Below are 16,770 nucleotides of genomic sequence, written 5' to 3'. Positions count from 1 at the left end.
AAAAAAAACTAATACAGTTACTAAAAGAAGTCAGATATAAAAGAATCACAATTTCTCAACAAGGAAATATCTAGCAAATTAAGGATAGGAAGAATCTTACCATTCGGAAAGACATGGTTGCAAATAGAGAAGAGAAGAAAAGAAACTACTGTTTAAAAAGATATTTTGAAACAAATAGACAAAGAGCGCACTATGAGCCTGGAAACCACCACTGGGGTTGATTCCAAATCCAGCACTGGTTTGCCATGATTATCATTGATCACTGTATCAAATAATTCTGAGACCAAGTACAGATGAAGCATCCTGCTCAGCAGTGTTATCCTGAAGCAGCCTAGCTGGTGGTCCCTTTCCAAATACGTCATAGAATGGAGGGTCCACAAGGCCCTGGGCCAATGTGCATCTGTGGATTGATATATGAAAGATAGAGCGGCTCAAATGTTGGCACGTAGAAAATTTCCAGCAGTGCTTCCACCTGAAGTAAAAGAAAGATAAGGAAATCAATAAAAATCATGTATTAGTTTGAGTTCATAGTCATGCTCAGGCAGTGGTATGGAATGGAAAATGCGAAGAAATATATACAGTTATACTGAATTTACCTATGAGCTAGACAGATGTGTGCTTTTCACCATTTTGTAAATGGTTGTAACTTATCCATAGTACGTGGCATACACGTACATAAATCCAGACCTTCCAAATCATAGGCCACATTTTGAACAGAGCAGAGGGCACTTAAATATCACATTTTCAGATAATCAGAACTATTTGATTGGTGGACATCAAATGGATCAAATGAAAAAGGATAATGGTCAGACTATGAACAATGTGATCTTTAATTTGGGTTATCCTCCATCCACAATTGGGTGCGAGATTTGGATGTGATTTGAATGTAGAATGTTATGTTTTTTTCCCCTTCTTAAAGTGCTGCCATCATTGAGGAGTCAGGATTCCTCCGACAAGGAAATTGTTGGGTCATGAAGCATCTGGGATTGGGCTCGCTGGATCAACCGTCTAAATCACAAAACAATGGGCCCCACTTTATGAACTCAAATACTGAGGATCCCATACATATCCATGGGCTGAGGATCATAGAATTCCTCAAACAGTAGAAGCATAAGTTGGCCATTGATAGATTGGCAAAATGTGATGCTTTCCTAGCTGCACTGTCCATATGGAGGGCAATCACTGCAGTGGTTATTGTCACTGTCACTATCGTTACTGAATTTGATTTAATAACATTTTTCTTAACAGAAATAAAATGCACTTAATGACATCTAGTTTATAGAAAGAAAACAAAAAATGACTAATGAAAATAATAGAAAGTTTAAGTTCTTTATGATGAACCAAATGCCTGAAACCTTTGAATGGAGGGGAAACTTCAAGAATCAGACAGAGATCTAGCTCACCAACAAAGCAGTAGGTTCATTTGATGGAAGCTCACCTCTCATGGCTGCATAACTGGGAAAAAAGAGAATAAAGATCCAGCTTACCAATTGACTTATGTCTGGAACTAGAAAATGAAAGAAAGACTAGCAACCATAATGAATTCTGATCAAAGAAAGAATCTTACCAACTGTTGTTGTATTTTGAAGGTCATTGAAAAATCCAACAATACTAAAAGAGCCCAAGTTCCATAATCTGCAGCACAAGAATATCAAATACATGTCATGAAATGATATCAACTTGGCCATCAGCACTGATGAGATGGGAAACGTTAAGGAGAGATGAAGACAGGAAAATATTTAAACATGTTTTTCTTCACAAGATCCAGAAGAGAATGTACTCTTACACAACATCATACATTAAAATGGATTTGAAGCTGTTTCTCAGCTCTTAAAGTATCTTTAAAAAGAGAGAATAGAATAAGAAGACATCAAATCATTATTCGCAAAGGTGAAATTGAACCTAACCATGCAGTTTCTCTACAGATATAGATATAAATGCTACACCTATCAAAAAAAGTTGATGTAGATGCCACACATCTGCTAGCATGGCCCATCACTCCGGGACCCAACCCATCATCAGGTTGGTCTAGCCTTAAAAACATTTCCCAAAAAAAAAGAAGGTTCAATCAGCATGTGGGCCCCAATATTGGAAACAGTTGGATGGGATAGAAAAATTCAGCCAAGCGCTAATATGTTAATTCGTAAAAAAATTGTAACAAATAGACATTGTATATAACTTAAAAAACAATCAGCATTAAAAAAAAAAAAAACTTTTTGCTATTTTTTTTTTTCTTTTGAGGGTTTTAAATGAATGAAGATTAAAAACTAGAAATAGAAAAATAAACTATAATCTTCACCAAAATAAACAACCACATTTCTAAGTGAAATCACTTCACACTCGCATAACTATATCATATCCTCAAGTGCAACCTCATCATATAGTCTATCAACCGTATTACATTCTCAAGTGGATTTACTACACCATACCGTCACACAACCATATCATATCCTCAAGTGCAACCTCATCACACAATCTATAAAGTGTTTCACATTCTCAAGTGAAACTACATCACACTATCACATAACTATATCAATCACATCACACTATCATCTCAACCATGTCATGCGCTCAAATGCAACCCAATCACATAGTCTATCAACCATATCATATCCTCAAGTGTAACTACATCACATTATCATACAACTATATCATATCCTCAAGTGCAAACTCATCACGCTGTCCGTCAATCGTATCAAATTCTTACGTGGATATATACTTCATCACACTATCACACTACCATACCACATCCTTAAATACAACTCCATCACGTTGTCCATTAACCGTATCACATTCTCCAGTGGACACATCACACTCACACAATCACATATCATATCCTCAACATATTTTCAAGTGTAACATGATCACACTGTCACACAACCTTGGATTATCCAACGTCATGACAGAGTTCATCAACCATATCACATTCCCAAGTGAAGATCATTTATCACACTCTCACACAATCATATCATATTCTCAAGTGCAAATAGTCCATCAACCGTATCACATTCTTCAATCTGGAACCACTTCACACTGTCAGATAATCATATCATATCCGAATGTGCAACCTAATCACATGATTTATCAATTATGTCATATTCTCAAATGTAACTACATCATATTATCACACAACCATATCATATCCTCAAGCGCAACCTCATCATATAGTCTATCAACCATATCATATTCTTAAGTGGAACCACTTCACATTATCACACAACCACATCATATCCTTAAGGGTAACCTCATCACTTAGTCCATTAACTGTATCACATTCTCAAGTGTAACCCCATCAACTGGAAAAATATTATATCAACGCCTCAAGTATAATCTCATCACATAGTCCATCAACTGTATCACTTCCACAGATGCATGTACCTATTCTGATATAGATTCTACTCTCTTACATGGTATCTGTCATTTTTTTTATTTATATTTGAAAAATTTTCGACCCTATAAAAAAACATAAAACTATTTATTTTACATGCATTGGGATGCCTTCTAATAATCCAAGTCATCAATCTCAACTAGTTATTAGTTTCAAACTTTTATCGGTAGTTGTGTTAAACACCTCTATAGGTAAGATTTACCAGCACTTTTATAAGCACCAGTAAAGGCTTGTGAAACAGCCGGTAAAGGCTTGTGTAACCACCGGTAAAGGCATGTGGAAGTGCCAGTAAAATGTCTATACATGTGCAGGCCAATGTTTATTATATTTGATTGAAACCAGCAATTTTATTTTTTTTTACATATTTAAAATTTAAAAGATAATAATTATATAAATTCCATTGTCAACTTTGTTGCTACACTCGAATCAGCATTTTCACAATTGTTAACTCCCGAAAAAGCACCTATAGAAAATATGTTAGCTTTGTCCTTTGTAAAAACTAATATTGATGGAAGGCAGTTTCAGCCATACATGTAGCCTTTTGACTTATTCATTAAATTGCAGAAGTCAAGCCTAGCAATTCCTGTAATTCAAGCCTAATCATGACCCGTAATGGTCGTAAAATGAGAATGTAATGGGGATTTGTGAGTTCAACAAAGGAAAGATCCATCAAACTTAAGCTTGGCCATAGTCCATCATTAGCCAGCCCTCAAAATAAATATTAAAATAATATTTACAATAACAATTAAATGGTTCCAAATACATTTTTTTTTTTTTAAAAGAAGAAGAAGAAGAATAAATCTATCGATCCAGCTCTCATTCATCCCAGCCTAAATCCTGCAAAACAAAATAGCAAAAAGAAATTAGTTACAACCACCCCCCCCCCCAAAAAAAAAAAAAAAAAAAAACTATCTATAGATATTTATAATGGAGATCAAGAACTATGCTAGATATTTGAGGAATAAACCAGAAAGAATGCAACAACTTATCAAGCCAAGCTGTGCGATATATGAATGAGGATTTTGGCATCCAGATTGTGGGCCCCATTGTTGATTGGAAAGAAGCACTAGTAAAAGCTGTAAAAAGCGCCAGTAAAAGTTACAAAAAGTGCAGTAAAAACTGTAAAAATGTTAGTAAAAACTGTAAAAAGCGCCGGTAAAAATATATTTAAGCGTAGCAAAAGGTTACCAAAACACCAGTAAAGGTCTGCCTAAGCGTCGTTAATAAAATGAGCAGAAAATAAAATAAAAATACTCTATGTTTTTCCTATCATTAATCCCCAGGTTTCAAATTGCCAAATGATATGCAAATCCAGTCCCAGGGAAGAAAATGAAATATATTGGGAATGCAGTACAAGTAGGGCCATATGATTCACCAGCATTTGATCTAAAAATATATAGGATGGTGGTAATGGCATATGGCTACCATGACATTTGACAAGCACTTCTTGCTATACCCGATATTCTTGTGTAAGAACTTTTATCTTCTAGTCAAGCTGCACGGCCTTCTTGGTCTCATCATCCATTCTCTTCTTCACATTCTCAAATTTGTTTTGCAAGGCCACAAGTTTGTCACTATTGTTGGCAATGCTGGCATGACCATAAGCATTAGGAGCCGGGAAGTACATCAGATCTTCTTGGCATGCATCGTGTGCTTTAATAAATTCATCAAGAGATTCATCCTCATGCCCCATCGCTACACGAAGAAATTGAACCTCTTCCTTTATTAAAGAATCAGCTAGCCTGTAAGAAAATTTTGGGTTCTCACACTGTTTGATGCTAAAACAAACCATAATGATATGTAACTTAGGCTCAGAACTCGTGTCTCAATGCCAAATGCAGAAATAAACTGTCAGACTCAGAACTTGATCAACTGACAGGTCCATACATTAGATCCACAAGGCTAGAAATATTATATGAATAATAGCAACAACGAAAAAAAAATAAAATAGACTAAGGACTTATTACTAAAAAAACTTGTGGCCATGTGTCTATAACATGCATCCAACAGCACCATAAAAATATTCATGTAAACTGTGGAGCTCCATTTTACACGGATGTCTATGAACACTCAACCCAAAAGTGTCTTGCCTTTGGCATAACATAGCAGTTGAAGTTACAATTCAATAGGCATCAAAAGCCATGGAACTACCCATGAGCAAGGAGAAGCTATCAAAACATGTCTTCAACAAATTCAAGGCTAGTGGAGAAATTTCATCGTACATTTAGCTGATTCATTCCAGGTTTACTTCATGTTTTGTGAAATCTTGTAATGCCCCGAACTTTTTGATACTCGGGAATCGAAAGTCCTCTATCGTTACCATAAGATTCAACGTAACATATACGTATGTACGTTACTAATCTAACTATTTTAGCCTTACAATCTTACCTTGACACTAACTTAACCATTGGGGATGATCTCCATTCATAGATCAAGCCATCTAACCGTTGATTTTGGAGACAAGACCATCCATCATACGACTTGACGTACATACCTTCCTTCAAATGAATCGTTGAATAACTCCATATTCATAATGACTTAGATATATGTTCTTTTGTAAGAATTGTTTAGAAACATTCCTAAAACCATATAGAATCATTAGATTTCCCAAAACTCTTATATCAGCGATAATTACAATAATGCTATTAACCTAAACTCTTGAATTCTAGATCACTCAGTTCCCACGATCTGTGTAATGTAAAAATTTACACAAGGTCTATGTATCATAAATTAACTATACATGACAAAATTCAGACGTTGGAGCATTGTAGGAATGACCCAATGGACAGATCAGTCATTAAACGTCGGTATTGGGCCACCTGACCTTTGGATATGATCCAATTTTGGGCCCAACCCTTCAAATTAGACGGAGAGTCGAATGATCAGTGTGGATTTTTCAATATAACACCAAAGTGGGCCCCAAAAGATGTCCATGTGTGCACATTGGCGTGCACCAGCAGCGCACGGAACCAAGAAGTCGTTTGACCCGACGAAAATTCGAAATCGGGTTGGTTTTCCCTCCCGCGTTCGCAATACAGTCGGACGACCGTCCGCACGGTTGATGATGGCCCACCATCATAGCTCTCGGGTCTGATCTGAGCCGTCCAGAGGATCGATATGGTGAAATATAATAACCCCATGAGAACCTTATGCACCCATGCATACGCACAAGGCCACGGCAAAGGCTGCAAGACGTCAGCGAATGGGAATCCGCCGCACCAGACTGAGACGGACGATCCAAGCGGGCCACCACCGCACCTGATCTGTAAGATCCAAACCGTCCATCTCTTCAGCCATCTAAATTCGACCGAAAAACTAACCCTTCCACACCAAACCGATCGGGTAACCGAACAGATATACGCCCACAAGATCCGTCCGCAATCAGCACCAAGAAACCAACTGTCTCAAACTCTGCTACGTAAGAAGATTAAAAAAGGGCCACCTAAATCGGATCATAACCGTCTAACATCAAGGGGTGGGAATTCCGAACCACCCTAGATGACCGGAAGAGAGAAGGAAAAACAGGGAATCGGTTTTTCCCACCGCATCTCTCCTGCGTAAAACACGCCCGCGAGCCTTCCGGACTTCACAGAAAAAACGGATCTGGGACAGACATCCGAAACGTCCACCAAATGTCCTCTATCAAAGGAAACCCTCACAAAGAGTAGATCGGATCAAAGGCTATAACGAAATTGTGATTGCAAAATCACTTGTCTGCCGGTTACGCAGCTCTGCTGCGAAACAGAGTGCGTAAGAATCACGCCGTCCTTCCTGCTGCGTAAACAAGGTTATGCAGAGAAGGGCCTAGAAGGTCCCCATCCCTGTAAGTAAGCTCCTATCCGACGTCTAGAGGAGAAAGAGCGAGATCGGGAGAGACACTTCAGTCGAACGACAGGAGAGAGAGAGAGGCTCCGTCCGCTGGTGCTACGACCGTTCAGCAAGGAAAGAAAGAAAGAAAAAAAAAAAAAGAAAGAAAGAGAAAGGAAAAGAGAAGAAAGAAAGAAAGAAAGAAAGAAAAGAGAGAAAGAAAGGAAGGGAGAAAGAGAAAGAAAAAAAGCAAAGAAAAGAGAAAGAAGAGAGGAAGAAAAGAAAAGAAAAGAGAAGAAGAAAGAAGGAAGGAAAGGAAAAGAAAAGAAAAGAGAGAGAAAGAGAAAGAGAAAGAAAGAAAAGATAAGGAAGAGGGACGAAGAGTGCCGAGTTGACTCGCCGAGTACCAGACCGAGTCAGGGCCGGGATCAAGTCAATTTTTGGGTCCTACGGTGCTAGAAACATTGGTGAGGATTTATCCTTTGAGCTTATATTAATTTAAGCGATTAAATTCATCTTGCTTTTATACACGCTTCATGATTTTGATTTTGCCTTTAAATATATTTTATCTATCCTTTTACATATCACTTTAAATCTTCCATGCTATTATATATTTCACCATCAATTATTAGCCTCTTTCGTGCCTTTTATGATATGAATTATCCTACATTTTCATGCCTTTAATAATGTGAGTTATTCCGCCTTTCATGTTTATATTTTTTTGAGAATTATCCTATCAATTGATTTGGTTAATGTCCTTACAACTATTGACCCTTTAGGATTATGACATGATGTCAAATACAAGTAATTTTTCTAAATTTATGTGAGGTCATGGATACAAGCCCTGCCCTGCCTTATCAAATTAATTGAGCTGGCCCTTGCCACTCTTTTTATTATTGGGTTGGCCCTTGCCACTCTCTTTATTATTAAGTTGACCATTGTCACTCTTGTCTTATTATGTTGGCCATTTCTACTCTTGCTGAGTTAACTGTTGTCACTCTTTTCTTTATTATGTGGGTCTTATGCAGTCTATCTTTAAGGCTTGAGCATGTGTCTTGCTATCTCAGATCCTCCATGATGATTCAGTTTTTATTCTTTATGATTCAGTTTATATTCTCTTAATGCAAGTACTATATTTGAAATCCCTCCTTTAGCGATCAATTAAATATCATGGACGTAATGCGTTTTTGGTAGCGGCCCTGGGGTAACACGTAATTTCATATTTTTGGGTGAGAGTACAACAGCTGGTGTGTGTAAATCGTTCTATATACGTGACACATCAGTTTGGGAAACTAGATGTCGCTTAGTCGCTCCTTTTTCGGTTTTGGGAATTGGATGTCACTTAGTCGCTCCAATCCGATTTTTCTTAGGGAACTGGATGTCACTTAGTCGCTCCTTTTCCAGTTTTTGGGGGTTGGTTGTCGCTTTAGTTGCTCCAATCTAGGTTGCGAGATTCACCTGGTCATGTATAGTGTTCATCTTAGGACAACCGTGTAAAACCATGTTAAACATGGGACACGCCAGCGAATATCCGTAGTATGAGATGCAGGTCGAGTCGGGTAACTTTAATCATATTTAACATTATGGCGATCGTTAAGTATGATACACCGCATATACTTTGCTAGGCATGCATCTCATATATATAATATATTGATTGCACATTGATACCTCTTGTAGTGTGGACTACTTGACGTATTAGACCATCTACATCACTTTTATGAGTCTCTTGAATTACTGTTAATCTTAAAGGATAATCATCATTATTAGTAGGGCACAGATTATGCGGATGACATACAGATTTGAAGACATAGTGGACTATCTCCCTATAGAAGATAACACTGAAAGAATATGAAGACTGATTATTTACTTAGTTTTATGCTTCCGATGCGAACTCGATGAATGTAATAAGCTTCCATTGGGAAGGCCTTTGATTATTCTTTTTCTTTTTACTCTGATGAAATATAATAAATACAATTGATTTTATTTTTGTGAATGTTACCTTCATGAATGTATTTGGATGTAAACTAAACGAAAAAAAAATAGGGTGCAAATTCAAGGCTAGTGGAGAACTTTCACCCGTTCATTTAGTTGATTCATTCCAGGTTTTCTTCATGTTTTGTGAAATCTGCACTACATAAGTTTGCTCTTGTTTGAAAACTTAAGTAATATGATCTGATACTGTGAAATACCTTAACATATAGAAATAACTATAACATTCTGAATCAGACTCAAACATCTAATATCCTCATCATCATCATAGCCTTTTCACAGCTATTTGGGGTCGGTTGCACTAACAAGCCCTTTTTCGCCTACTGATCCTGCTTAAGGCCTAATCCTTGGAAAGAAAACAAGCCTTCATACCCCTTCTCACCACCTCAACATGACCAATTCAGGTACATGCTCCTTTACGGACATTGACAAGGTATAAGAGTTACAAGCTCTAAGCACGTGGGTAAACAAGTAGTACACATTTGCAATTTCATTTTTCCTTTTCTTGTATTTCATTTGGTGATTATGACTGACGGTTAAAGAAATCAATATCTCCAAGTTGAGATCACTTAGATCCACAGACATCAACCTCGCCAGCATATTAATTATCAGCATATTGTCTATAAAATTCTGCACTTGCTTTAGAGGGTGTTTCTTGCACCAAATTTCATGAAATATCATGAAATTTTGCACCCAATTAGATTGATTAATCATTATATTTCATGACATTTAGGAAAACTAAACGCACAATTCGATATAAATGTTGGGAATCTGGTGATGGGTTGGGCTCTGGCTAAACCTAAAATAAGGTTTTAAATATCAGTAACAAGCTTCAATCACTGATATAATATGGCCACCAACCAGATAGAATTAATAAATAGAATTACAAAAATGAAAAAACACTTCACCTCATTTCAAATATAACCAAGAAAAAAAAAACACTCAGTAGAACAATAACAACTGGCAACCAATAAATGGCCACCAATCAGATAATCAAATAATCAAATGAGCATAGTTTTTTTGTCATGATACCCCTACAATGGAATCCGTGGACAGTCTAATTTGATCCATGTTTTGAGAGAGAGAGAGAGAGAGAGAGAGAGAGAGAGTGATGAGGGGGAGAGAGAGAGAGATGTGAAGAAGTGTGGAGTGTGGAGAGGATTGAGGAAGAAGCAATGAGTGAGACTGGGAGGGAGAGAGAGATGTGAAGAAGTGCGGAGAGCAGTGATACAGCAACGAGTGGAGTCCGTTGGCTTTTTTCTTCTCATATTCTTTTTCTGTTTTTTTTTTTTTTGTTTTCCTTTTTTTTTTTTTTAATGGTTTGGAGTTTTTTTTTTTTTTTTTTTTTGAAGTGAGTGGTGACATGGATCAATGAAAATTAGGCAATATGGGAATCCTTGTTTACCGAATCGGATTGCGTACTGAGTTACTCAAGTTTGCTATTATGGTATTGAGTAAACTTTGTTGGGCCCATTGTGAATGCATGTAGTTTATCCACGCCGTCCATCCGTTTTTCCATATCATTTTAGGGGTTGAGACCATAATATAAATATATCAAAAGCTCAAGTGGACCATACCACAGTAAACAGTGGAAGTATTGATTTCCACCATTGAAACATTCCTAAGGCCCACAGTGGTGTTTATTTGTCATCCAACCAGTTCATAGGATCATACAGACATGGATGAAGGGAAAAAACAAATATAAGCTTGATCTAAAACTTTTGTGGCCCCCAAGAATTTTTCAACGGTGGATGTTCAATTCACACTGTTTCATGAGGTGTGTTCCGTTTGAGTTTTTGATATCTTTCATTTTTTGGCTGAACCCCTAAAATTATCTGGTAAGATGGATGGACGGAACGGATGAAATGTATGAATGACACTAGGCCCCATAGGGTTTACTCAGTACGCAGTCCGCTTCCGTTTACCGAATGACGGAGGATCCGAACTCCATCCAGACGCGGATGCGAAAGTCCGTGTTCCTGCGCTGGAAACGTAGGTGGGACCCACTGTGATGTTTGTGAGAAATCCATCCCGTGCATACGTTTTTTAAGATCATTTTACTTCGCGGGGCCAAAAATGAAGCGGATCCAATACTCAAGTGGGCTTCACTAAAAGAAAAGGTGAGCAGGGAAATTCCTACCGTTGAAAACTTCCTGGGTTCGATAGTTATGTTTACATGCCATCCATACCGTTCTTAACGTCATTCCTACTAGATGAACTGAAAACACAAATATTAGAATGATTCAAAACTTCTTTGGCCCCATGAATATTTCAACAGTGGACGTTGAATCCTCACGTTTTCGGCCCACTTTAGTATTGGATCCGTCTCATTTTTTACCCCACGCCCTAAAATGATCTCAAAAAACGTATGGACGGTATGGATTTCTCACAAAAATCACGGTGGGCCCCACTTGGGTTTCCAGCGAAGGAATTCTTTCGCAGGAAATCCGCGCCCGAAGCTTCCAGGCGCCACGCTATCCAATAGGTCCACGTCATCTCCACCCCACGTGTCACTGCAGTTGGTCCTTCCTCCTCCTTTCCTTCAGCTTCCTTTATGAGACCGCTGCAGAAGAGGAAACCTTCGTTACTCCATCTCTCTTTTCCGATTGCCGGCGTCAGATTCCGTCAATGGAGGTCTCCGGCATTGCTTTCCGCCCACTTCCCTGCACTTCGGGCGCCGGATCACGGCCGGACTTCGATACTCACTTCAGAGAACCCTCTCTTTCAGGCCTATCCATCGCCAGAAACCTGCTCTCCGACAAGCTCTCTCTCACGAGCTGTTCTCGAGATTCTAAAGTTTCCATATGGTTGAGGAAATTCTATGGCAGTTCCGAATTCTCCAACTACAGGCACTTGTGTTATTATGCCATCTCGCCGAAGTGCAGCGGGAAGAACAAGGAGAAGACTAGCTGTTCTCGAGATTCTAAAGTTTCCCTATGGCCGAGAAAATTCTATGGCAGTTTCGAATTCTCCGACGACGGGCATTTGTGTTATTATGCCATTTCACCAAAGTGCAGCAGGAAGAAGAAGGAGAAGACGAGTTGTTCTCGAGATTCTAAAGTTTCCATACGGTCGAGGAAATTCTATGGCGATTCCATATTCTCCGACAATGGGCACTTGCGTTATTATGTCATCTCGCCGAAGTGCGGCGGGAAGAAGAAGGAGAAGACAAGCTGTTCTCGAGATTCTACAGTTTCCATACAGTTGAGGAAATTCTATAGCGGTTCCGAATTCTCCGAAGACGGGCACTTGTGTTATTATGTCATCTCGCCGAAGTGCGGTGGGAAGAAGAAGGAGAAGACGACCTATTCTCTAGATTCTAAAGTTTCCATACAGTCGAGGAATTTCTATGGCGGTTCCGAATTCTCTGACGACGGGCACTTGTGTTATTATGTCATCTCGCCGAAGTGCGGCAGGAAGAAGAAGGAGAAGACAAGCTGTTCTCGAGATTCTAAAGTTTCCATACGGTCGAGGAAATTCTATGGCGGTTCCAAATTCTCCAATAACAGGCACTTATGTTATTATGCCATCTTGCCGAAGTGCGGCGGGAAGAAGAAAGAGAAGACGAGCTATTCTCGAGATTCTAAAGTTTCCATACGGTCGAGGAAATTTTTTGGTGGTTCCGAATTCTCCAACGAGAGGCACTTGTGTTATTATGCCATCTCACCGAAGTGCGGCAGGAAGAAGAAGGAGAAGACAAGCTGTTCTCGAGATTATAAAGTTTCCATACGGTCAAGGAAATTCTATGGTGGTTCCGAATTCTCCGACGATGGGTACTTGTGTTATTATGCCATCTCGCCGAAGTGCGGCGGGAAGAAAAAGGAGAAGACTAGTTGTTCTCGAGATTCTAAACTTTTCATACAGTCGAGGCAATTCTATGGTGGTTCCGAATTCTCCGACGACGGGTACTTGTGTTATTATGCCATCTCGCCGAAGTGTGGTGGTAAGAAGAAGAAGAAGACAAGTTGTTCTCGAGATTCTAAAGTTTCCATACAGTCGAGGAAATTCGATGGCGGTTCTGAATTCTCCGACGATGGGCACTTGTGTTATTATGCCATCTCGCCGAAGCGCGGCGGGAAGAAGAAGGAGAAGATGAGCTGTTCTCGAGATTCTAAAGTTTCCATACGGTCGAGGAAATTCTATTGCGGTTCCGAATTCTCTGACGACGGGCACTTGTGTTATTATGCCATCTCGCCGAAGTGCGGCAAGAAGAAGGAGAAGATGAGTTATTCTCGAGTTTCTAAAGTTTCCATACGGTCGAAGAAATTCTATGACGGTTCTGAATTCTCCGATGACGGGCATTTGTGTTATTATGCCATCTCGCCATCTCGCCGAAGTGCGGTGGGAAGAAGAAGGAGAAGACGAGTTGTTCTCGAGATTCTAAAGTTTCCATACGGTCGAGGAAATTCTATGGCAGTTCCAAATTATCCGACGATGGGCACTTGTGTTATTATGTCAACTCGCCGAAGTGTGGTGGTAAGAAGAAGAAGAAGACAAGCTGTTCTCGAGATTCTAAAGTTTCCATACGGTCAAGGAAATTCTATGGCGATTCCGAATTCTCCGACGACGAGCACTTGTGTTATTATGCCATCTCGCCGAAGTGTAGTGGGAAGAAGAAGGAGAAGACGAGTTGTTGTCGATATTCTAAAGTTTCCATACGGTCGAGGAAATTCTATGGCGGTTCCGAATTCTCTGACGACGAGCACTAGTGTTATTATGCCATCTAGCCGAAGTGCGGCAGGAAGAAGAAGGAGAAGACGAGCTGTTCTCGAGATTCTAAAGTTTCCATGCGGTCGAGGAAATTCTATGGCGGTTCCGAATTCTCCAACGACGGGCACTTGTGTTATTATGCCATCTCGTTGAAGTGCGGCGGGAAGAAGAAAGAGAAGAATCCAGAAGCAGCAATGATAAAGAAGAGGCTGAAATTGGTTAAAGGGCTGTCGAGGGATTTGTTGGCTTTTTCCAGGATGGGTTTTGGACTCGTAACCGTCGACAGTCGGATCAGAGAAGTCAAGGGGAAGACAATCTCGGTAAGATTCATCTTTTTCAGAGATTGGGTTTTCATCAATTCTGTGAATTATGGAATGAAAGGGTTTTCTGTCTAGTTCAAGTAAAATTCCTGTAGTTTGGATTATAGAATAGTTCTACCATTTGGGATATGCATTTCTGTTTTTAATTTCTGTTTTTCTTTTTCAAATTCAAACTTCTGGGGAATTTGAAGTTTTCCCATCCATCAATTTCTCTGGTTTGTATTTGTGTGGAAGTTCTTAGGTTTCATATAGTTCGGGCTAGAATTGTAGATCGTATTTGTTCGTACGTCGAGTTGAAGATCTTTACTGTATGGATGTTGCAATGGTTCTTGAATTTTCTGTGTTGATCTGTTTAATTTCACCCATTAGATAGTGATGCTGAAAACTGTATAATGATTTTGAGAAGTGATTTGGTGCCTCTAGAGGCGTGAAATTTCGTTCTTCCACACTGCCCGTTTGTATTTGTTGATTAAAAAAGGAGCATTGACTTGAATTTGTGGGTGAAAAGAGGAGTTTTGATTGGAGCCATTTAAGCTGATTTGTTTGTGTTTTTATATGCAGGAAGCAGCAGAAGTTCTACTGGCACAGTTGCTACAGAGATGAAGAGAAAGAGGAAAGAAGAGAAGGCAGCAATGAAAGCCACTCGGATTAAAGCCATGGCCGGTAGAGAAGACACCTCGCTCTGAATCAAGCGACAGCGAGTGCAGAGAGGTGGTTGACATGAACCACCTCAGAAGCAGGGTTCTCACAGAAGCCAAAGTAGGCCAACCTCAAGCAATTCAAGCAGAGTACCAATAACCGTTCCTAACCTATTGATTCAAGAACAGAAAACTGCAACGAAGGACACAATCGAAAATAGCAATCTGTCGGCCTGTGGGGACAAATGCAGTACTAGTTGTAACAGTGCGAATGGCGTAGCAGTAGGGACATCAGCTGAAAGGATTGAGGTTTGTATGGGGGGAAAGTGCAAGAAATCAGGAGCGGTAGTGCTGTTGGAGGAATTCGAGAGAGAGGTTGGGATCAGGGGTGCTGTAGTTGGGTGCAAGTGCATGGGCAAGTCCAGGGACGGCCCGAACGTGAGGGTCCTGAATTGATGTAATGATAGTGTCATTGACTAGGGGTATGGTGCCATTAGGCCAGCAACCAATCCTCTATGCATTGGCGTTGGTTTAGACGATGTGGATGCAATTGTGGCTAATTTCTTTGGGGACAAGAAGGAGATGGGTCTGTTGGCTGCTTGAGAAAGCTCTTGCCTTGGCTATTGCTCCATTCCAAGATTGTAATCTTTGAGCTTGAAAACTTGGTTAGAATGGAAGATGTGGATTTGGTAGCAACTTCTGAGTTCTTTGATATACATATTTAGCAGTTTTGTGGTCTAGATACAAGCTCATGTAAATACTCATGTAGATTTGTCAGGTGCTTGTTGATGATTTCCCTTCAAATGCACATACAATTAATTTTGATATGAACAATCTCATGAATTTTATAGCAAATGTTGTTTATATCTCTGTAATTAGGCAATTTTTAAACGTTTGATGGGCCACTGGATTGCATCTTACTCGGGTCTTATTGAGTGTTTGTTGATGATTTCACTTTGGATTTATATAGATTTTTAGTTTTGTGCCTCTGAAAATTCGAGATGGGTGGAAAAAGTTGAGATATTTCTCAGAAGTTTTATGTGATTATTGTATTCCAATCAAACTCACGAGGAAATTTTATATGATGGAACTAAGACCGGCCATACTTTATGGGACATAATGATGGGCCGTTAAAAACATCCATACTTTTTGGACAGAAAGTTGTGCTGTTAAAAGATAACATGTTCATAGGATGAGTGTGGTTGAAATAAATATATTAGAAACGGATGAGTAAAAAGATGATGAAGGAAATAGATATGAGACATTGGAGTGAACTAGGGAAGTGGATTAAGATGGTTTGATTATGTAAAATGGGAGTCGATTAGGTGTGGCCTTGGCCTCAACTAAGAGGGTGTGGGCCCACCTTGATTTATGTATTCTACCTTCACGCGTCCATCCCTTTTTTCCATATCATTTTAGGGCATGAGCCCTAAACTAAAGCAGGTCTAACTTTCAAGTGGACCATACCACGCAAACAGTCATAATTATTTATTAACAACTTATATATATATATATATATATAGAGAGAGAGAGAGAGAGAGAGAGAGAGAGAGAGAGAGAGATCATACAATGCATACACCTATATTGAAAAAATTCCCCCTTTTATACAATGCATACACCTATATTGAGGGATTTTAAAATGCATGTCATAGTTTTGTAAAGTAGCATATGTGTTAAGATCTAAGCCATTCATCAGTTAGGATCCACTAAGGAGAACTTATATGCTAAAAACTAAGAAACTACACTTTTAAGAAAAGTACAAGTGTGCATTTAAAATCTAGATCATTGGACTATTTTATTAACAACCCATTATTTTCACGAGTATTTGACATGTTTGATCATAAGATCATCAAAATTTTTTTTTTTGCCCCTAAGAAGTTGATAATGTAATTTATCTAATGTACGGATCTGATTTTTA

General features: G+C 39.1%; 1 protein-coding gene across 1 annotated transcript; it reads left to right on the top strand.

Annotated features, from left to right (window-relative positions):
- The first annotated feature begins 13,924 nt into the window (after positions 1–13,924).
- On the top strand, positions 13,925–14,823 carry LOC131231967 (diacylglycerol O-acyltransferase 3-like). The gene is made up of 2 exons (XM_058228392.1): positions 13,925–14,214; positions 14,776–14,823. Exons 1-2 carry the CDS (start codon positions 13,972–13,974, stop codon positions 14,815–14,817), a joined length of 285 nt encoding a protein of 94 aa, XP_058084375.1. The 5' UTR covers positions 13,925–13,971; the 3' UTR covers positions 14,818–14,823.
- Positions 14,824–16,770: the final 1,947 nt, after the last annotated feature.

Source organism: Magnolia sinica, chromosome 17 (assembly GCF_029962835.1).
Source record: "Magnolia sinica isolate HGM2019 chromosome 17, MsV1, whole genome shotgun sequence".
Taxonomy (NCBI): domain Eukaryota; kingdom Viridiplantae; phylum Streptophyta; class Magnoliopsida; order Magnoliales; family Magnoliaceae; genus Magnolia; species Magnolia sinica.
The sequence above is the reverse complement of the archived record's forward strand: the minus strand, read 5'-3'. Positions and strand labels throughout refer to the sequence as shown.

Coding starts and splice junctions, on each gene's coding strand:
- LOC131231967 (XM_058228392.1), top strand. CDS start 13,972: ATGCGGTCGAGGAAATTCTATGGCGGTTCCGAATTCTCCAACGACGGG. Junction 14,215..14,775: donor TCAAGGGGAAGACAATCTCG/GTAAGATTCATC, acceptor TTTTATATGCAG/GAAGCAGCAGAAGTTCTACT.